We start from the raw sequence: 7465 nt of genomic DNA, 5'->3' as shown, positions 1-7465 counted from the left end.
GAATAGATGAGAACAGTAAAAGTTACGTCACATTCGTGAGCGGACGATGCTGAATTTGCAATTTAAATAGCAGCACACAAAACTGTCATATGACGTTTCAGAGGCCTGTTAATGATGGCTTCTTCGTCCACATCAGCAGTTATAATGCTAGAGTGGAAGTAAAGATGTTCTGCTTCTGTGAGCAAGGAGCAGAATGTTGCCACTATACTTCTTTAAGTATCTGGAGACGAAGTGAAACCAGACGGGAGGAAATTCAGTTACAAATCTGTAGCACGCACTGGCTTGCAACCACAGTGAGTCATGGTACTTCAGGAGTGAAATTTGGGAGTGGGGACGACGACACACTTTACTATAATAAGAACTATTTGGGAAAACGCGCACACTCTACACTCTTGATAAAATATTTTATTTTTTTCCAGCTAAGTTATAAAGGTACGACGGCGTATTAACAAATTATTTTAAAAAAAAAAAAAAAAAAAAAAGAAAGAAAGAAAGAAAGAAAGAAGTGTTTAAACGTTTTCATATCGACTGTAGCTGGTCTTTGTCTCCCCCTGGTGGTTTCCAATATGGCCGTCATGATGCATTCAACTTACCCAGTAAAAATGCGGATTGACTTTATACGCTGGCACGTCTAAATTCCGTTTACAGCGTTAGCGATATAAATGGAGAATAATCATAATCATAATAAAGATATCTAAATTTGAATTCACTTTATAACGTAGGCTATAGGAGGCATACATTTGGCTTTAAAGATCTAAGGCTTCACAAAACAAAATTATTGATCTATTAATAACTATTATTGATCCTGTTATTGAAGTGCACTTTAAGTCTTTATAGAATTATTTTATTTAATACAAGCATTGTGGGGGGGTTTTCTCGTCCAACGCGATGTTTTGCTTTTGATGTACTTAGCAGAGTTTCCAAAATTACGATAAACTTGAAGGCATCATGTTGTTGTGCCTGAAGTCAGCTGACTATGAGCTGTCATGTGGCGTTCACTTTCTACTGGGATTCCACGGAGACTGGAGACTACTACTTGGTCTCTCTTGTCCCCGCTTCATTTGTCCTGTCTTCCCCAGCATGGCGTGGACCAAATACCAGCTGTTCCTCGCGGGACTTATGCTGATAACTGGCTCGATTAACACGTTGTCGGCGAAGTAAGTAGTACGCTTTGTATTTTTTTGCCCATTGTGCTGTGATGCTAGGCTAACGTTAACTGTTAATCGAACGTTATAACGGCGTAGACACAGTGTTCAGATTACTACACAAAATGTGGTAATAAACCAGTAAAACATATTTCCCAATTGTATAACACACAAAGTAGATGCAGTTGAGTTTCTTGTATTCCTGCTGTTCCACTCGATCGTATTTACATGTAATTACTAATTAACTCAAACTGTTACCAAGTGATGCTAGCTTATCTAAGAACAAAACTGTCGACTGATCGTGCGGATGCATGGTTGACGTGTGTTGTGATAAACACTCATGTGGTAATGTATGTAAGTAAGAAAAGAGCACTGCCACGAGAGTAACACGACTCACAACAGGATTGAACAACCAAAGTTACAGTGACTCAGTGAACTCAACAACATGCCTTGTTGCATGCCTTAACCTGTTTGGGCTCAGGTACATGCTTCTACAGGACTGGCAATATTTATAATTAAGAGTATTACAGGTCTTTTTCTTAAAATCAAATAATGTCATGACATCATCTATGTTTTCCAGGGAGGGGCAAATTGTTGTTCTCAGGGGCCACATTTGTTTTTAAAATGGACAGATATAAGTCAGGTAACAACAACAAAAAGCTTAATTAAACGTGTAAGGAAAATGAATCATCATCATCATAAGCCACACATTTTTGTTTTATATTCATAATTAATAAATAAATAAAATTCCTTATTTACTATTGTAGTTCATTATTTGCTATTCATTCATGATTTAATACATGTATCGTCATGTTTAATTTGACTTAAATTTATCGTATGTGGACCTCCACACCGGCACAAGACATTTTTATTTTCACTTAACAGGGACTTTAAGTCATCCAGACTCACAAAAGTCAACATTAATAGCACAGCATACTTATTTATCACTAAGATATGTCTTGAAATGTCAAAAAAATGGATCAAGCGTAAAGCGAATCCATTTTCTTGACTTCCCCGATGATATGTGATGTCAGCTTTATGCCGTCTTGACTCGCGCGCCTCACAAACGTGACGTCATTGTCGGCGGGTCAGCTGAGCAGCATCCACGCTCAAGCGAGTGCAGTTTAAAGTTCAAAGCACTCAGTGCAGACTTTACAAGCGGCTCATATTGCAGGCAGGCAGACGAACACGGCTACTATCAGCTCAAGTTTCACTGCAGTCACATGAGGCGGCGTTCGGTGCGCCTCGTTTGGTCGACTTTAACCAAAGTATATTAAACGTAAGGAATCAGGTGACAGGCCGCTTTGTTTTGTGATGTCGTGACGGGACAAGCTTGGTCCAAGTGCCGCGTCGTCACTTTTGGAAAACCACATTGCCTTGTCATGCACACTGAAACAAGCGACGCATCAGTTATGCTTCCTCTTATATCCTGACTATAACACTTTATTTTTATTTATTTTTTTACACCCAACACTTATAATAAATAAATCCACCAACAACGTGCTACTTAATGCAAAACACATTTTTATAGAGGAATATTTTCAGCTCAAGACCCACATCATAAATTGTTTATGCAAATTGATAAAAATCTGGCAAGTTAAATATAATTTAAACACATAACACATTTATTACTAAAACGAAAACAAAACAGCAATTTAACCTTCCTGTTATGTTGTGAGTCAAACTGACCCGTTGTAAGATTTCTAGCTTCGGAAAATAGTCATTATAGAATTGGTCTTAAGTACATGTTTTGGAATTTGTTTTGCAGTTTCTGACACTTTCTCCAAGAACACGAGTAATGTTTCTGAGAAACAATGTTACAAGTGGGTCAAATATTTTTTTAAGTAGTAAATTTAATGACTCAATTAACAACTCTAAATATTTTTGAAATTGTGAGTAATGTTCGTTAATATTTTCCACCCAAGTCAGACACTGCATGACAGGTCAAATTGACCCAGAAAGTTCGATTATAGAAAAAATAATGATCATGAATATTTTGACAATAATTGAAATCACGATTATTCAAAACAAATATTTTTTTTGATACAAAACAAGAACATGTTTCAACATTTAAAAATATTAAGACCAATTTAAAAAAAATAAACACTATAATTATGTAAGTTCATTTTGGACCAAACAGAATTTATAATAGTATACATTTATAATAATATATATTTATTTATGTTGCCAAAAACTTGAAGTTGTAGTGCAGCATGTGCAGGATGATGATCATTTATTTTTTGGTACAAAAACTGTACCTTAAATGTAAAAACACAAATAAAAAATATTAAGACAAATACAATTCTTTGAAACGCTCTAATTATGCAAGTTACTTTTGGATGAAACAAAATTTATTAAATTAGTTATTTTAAAATTAAAAAAAAAAGTGCAAATGTATAAATTTCAAGAACTCAAAAATGAGTATAAATGTTTTTTTTACGATTATGCTGAATTTGTAATTATGCAATGTAATACTTGACATTGTAATTGAACTTCGATTAATTGCACAGCCCTACCAGAAAGTCAAATTGTTTTTCTCATGAACGTGTTGTAACGTGTTGACTGTAATAACGTCTTCTTTTGTGACAGATGGGCAGACACATTCAGGGCACCGGGTTGCCATGGAACCCCTGAACATGCATTCTCGCACCCGTTTGTCCAGGTAACTGCTTTGCTGTGGTTTCGAAAAGATTGCGTCATCATCTAGTTTGCTCATCTGTCTTTGTCACACAGGCAGTGGGGATGTTCCTGGGGGAGTTCAGCTGTCTGGGCGTCTTCTACCTCCTACTTTGTCATGACCGCCGCAGGCCCGAGCCCAGCATGAACCCGGGCCAGAGTTTCAACCCTCTTCTCTTCTTCCCGCCTGCCATGTGTGACATGTTGGCCACTTCGACTATGTATGTTGGTAAGTAGTGACATATTTTCTACTAAAAAATAAAATATGATATTGCCCGACAATATTACGTAATATAAAATAATAATGAGTAAGTACAACAATTAAGGCGAATTTCACCTCTAATCGTCTTAAGTTTTGAGAGAAAAGGAGGTGAATAAATGGCTTCCCATAAATTTCTGATCTGTGTTGTTAGCACTCAACATGACCAGTGCCTCCAGCTTCCAAATGCTGCGGGGGGCCGTCATCATCTTCACGGGTCTGCTTTCCGTGGCGTTCCTCGGGCGCCGGCTGTTGGTCAGCCAGTGGATCGGAATCCTCGTCACCATCCTGGGCCTGGTGATTGTGGGCCTCGCCGACTTTGTCAGCGGACACCACGACGACACCCACAAACTCAGTGACGTCATCACCGGTGAGGAGTCTGGCCTTGAGTTTGACATGTCTAGATCGTGCTCTGAAAGTAGTGGAACCATAATAATTGTACTACTTGGACGTGGCCAGCGGAGGGGAGTATTTCTGAACAAACTTATGAAGGCGTATTAGGGCCACGTATAAATTTTTTTTGAGGGTGGGGGCAATATTCCGAAGAAAAGACCTCCTAAATTTGCAAGTTTAGAAAGTGGCAAATTTGCGACTTTCTAAAGTGGCAAATTTGCGAGTTTATAAAATGGCAGATTTACAAATTTGCGACTTTCTAAAGTGGCAAATTTGCAAGTTTATAATGTGGCAGATTTGCAAATTTGCGACTTTCTTAAGTGGCAAATTTGCAAGTTCTTTTTCTCAGATTTTTTTTGCAAATTTGTGACTTTCTAAAGTGGCAAATTTGCGAGTTTATAAAATGACAGATTTGCAAATTTGCGACTTTCTAAAGTGGCGAATTTGCGAGTTTTTTTTCTCCGAATATTGCCCCCGCACAGTAATATTTACATGTGGCCCTAATACGCCGTCGTACAAAATGAACGGTCCAACTAGAAATTCAGAATTGAAATCGCTAAAATCACCCACTGCCCCACCCACTTTGAACCGCAGCTCCTTTCTATCGTGTCCTTCAGGTGACCTTCTGATCATCATGGCTCAGGTCGTTGTCGCAGTGCAGATGGTCCTAGAAGAAAAGTTTGTCTACAAACATGACGTCCATCCTCTGCGGGCCGTTGGAACTGAAGGTACAGCAAATATCCACTCTGAGATTGTGATCCAGAAGTTGATAGCCCAAATACATAAGCACTGGAATGACTATTTTTCTGTGCCCAGGTTTCTTCGGCTTCTTTGTTCTGTCGTTGCTGCTCATCCCCATGTATTTCATCCACGTGGGCCAATTCAGCGACAACCCTCGGCAAGTCCTGGAAGACGCGCTGGACGCTTTCTGCCAAATCGGATTCCGCCCCCTCATCATGCTGGCCCTGCTGGGCAACACGGTTAGCATCGCTTTCTTCAACTTTGCCGGCATCAGCGTCACCAAGGAGATCAGCGCCACCACGCGCATGGTGCTGGACAGCCTGCGCACGCTGGTTATCTGGGTGGTGAGCCTGGCGCTGGGTTGGGAGCAGTTCCACGGACTGCAGGTGCTCGGGTTTTTGGTTCTCCTGGTGGGAACAGCGCTCTACAACGGACTGCACCGCCCTCTGCTGGCCAGAATGCCGTGCTGCGCTGGGTTGGCGGTTGAGGAGGAGGAGAGCAGTGTGGGAGAGAGGGAGAGACTCCTGGGAGACGGCAGGGTGCAGACGCCCGACGAAAGCTAAACAAGGCGACCAGCGGTTCACTTTGCACGAACAAAACATCCTCAAGTCAAGACACTGTACCGTTTTACATGTTTTATATTAAGAGATAGACTTTTAAAAAGCACAGTACTCTGAATTATTTTGTTGCATGTTTTAAAAAAAACATGAGCAAGATAGAAACCATTTTGCAGATCATTTTATAGATTGTGCTTGTGGGTCACTACCTGACTGTTCTGAATCTTTTCAAATGATTTTTTTAATACTAATTTTTTAAGTGAATTTTATTTTCTATAATTATTTTTTAATAGCGCTGACCGGGCAGGGAGATGCCAAAATGGTGCCAACTCTCTCCCCACCCCAAAAAAAATAATAATAATTTACAACCTTTAGGCACTACAGCATGTACGTCACCACCACAGCATCAGTTGTGTGCAATTTTGAATTTCGAGTATTGAAAGACCATCTAAGCCTCTTAATGCTTGTTTACAAGTTATATTTTGTCTCCTGATGACTGACCTCCTGCACATGCGTCTACACCATTTCACCAATGGAAAAAAAGGGAACTGCCATTAAATCACACTATTTCAATCATAACCTGGTGAAGAATGTGATGTATTTCAAAAATATTTTTAAATAGTAAGTTAATATATGCTCTATGCACCCCCACTTGTGTAAACACAGCATTCTGATTAATATTTTGATGATGGAACATGACGCAAGCAGCAAAAAAACACCTCCCCCCTCACAATGGGCGGCCATTTTGTCACTTGTTGTCTACGTTACAGATTTTTTCAGGTAACAACCAATCACGGCCCAACTCTTTTCTTAAGTTTGGTCAAGTGACATTCGCAAAGTGGATCCGTGATTGGACGTTACCCGTGCCGTGAGCAACACAAGTGGCAAAATGGCCGCCACCAAAGATTGATTTAAAAAAAAAAAAAAAACGGTAGATTTTTCATTTCCAAATCATATTCCACAAACACAAAATTAATCAGAATACTGTGTTTAGATTAGTGGCACTGCATAGAGCATATTTTCAAGAAAATTTTAACTACGAAAAATAAATGGCTAATTACTGCAGTCCGAGCAGCAACAGCTGACACCTGCCTGGCCCCGCACATCCTGACTCAGCCCAAAATCCTCCCAGAGGACCTTTGTAATGCTTTAATTGTGGCCAAAGGTTAAACCAAAGAATCCCAGGGGATTTGTACACATGACCCTCAAACAGGATGAAGGAAATGTGTTCATTAGCACCATAGACGTGATGATTTATGTGCAATTTACAATACATACTAAATTGCAGCAATGCAGACCCATGACGACAGACCCCAAGGAAAGATAAAAGAGTGAGCAAATGGCGTCCGATTATTGCTAAAATGTCATGAATTCCCAAACTTGGGGGGAATATGTCGTTTTAAAAAAAAACCGCACTTATCCATGTCACAATGGAATCACGGATTGCCACTAGATGGCAGTACAATATTAGCAACTTGAAGTCTCTCGGCTCTGTAAAATTTGTTTGGTTGCGGGTGAAAACATTCTGCTGTTCGTATTTATCCAGGTCATAAAACAGAATGACTCCACAGCTTGAGGGGAAGTCTGAAAAAGCACAATAATTCTAAGTTATTACACATGGAACCAGCGTATGTCGTTTTAAGTCAATGTCAGCACGAGTTCTTAATTGGGTGCTGAGAATATCATCAAAAGTC

General features: G+C 39.6%; 1 protein-coding gene across 1 annotated transcript; it reads left to right on the top strand.

The window, feature by feature from the left end:
- Positions 1-940: 940 nt before the first annotated feature.
- On the top strand, positions 941-6350 carry slc35f6 (solute carrier family 35 member F6). Its single transcript, XM_077511317.1, has 6 exons — positions 941-1157; positions 3735-3807; positions 3879-4050; positions 4235-4450; positions 5091-5201; positions 5290-6350. The coding sequence occupies exons 1-6, from the start codon at positions 949-951 to the stop codon at positions 5775-5777; spliced, it is 1269 nt and encodes a 422-aa protein (XP_077367443.1). The 5' UTR covers positions 941-948; the 3' UTR covers positions 5778-6350.
- Positions 6351-7465: the final 1115 nt, after the last annotated feature.

This window comes from Festucalex cinctus, chromosome 21 (assembly GCF_051991245.1).
Source record: "Festucalex cinctus isolate MCC-2025b chromosome 21, RoL_Fcin_1.0, whole genome shotgun sequence".
Classification (NCBI taxonomy): Eukaryota; Metazoa; Chordata; class Actinopteri; order Syngnathiformes; family Syngnathidae; genus Festucalex; species Festucalex cinctus.
The sequence above is the reverse complement of the archived record's forward strand: the minus strand, read 5'-3'. Positions and strand labels throughout refer to the sequence as shown.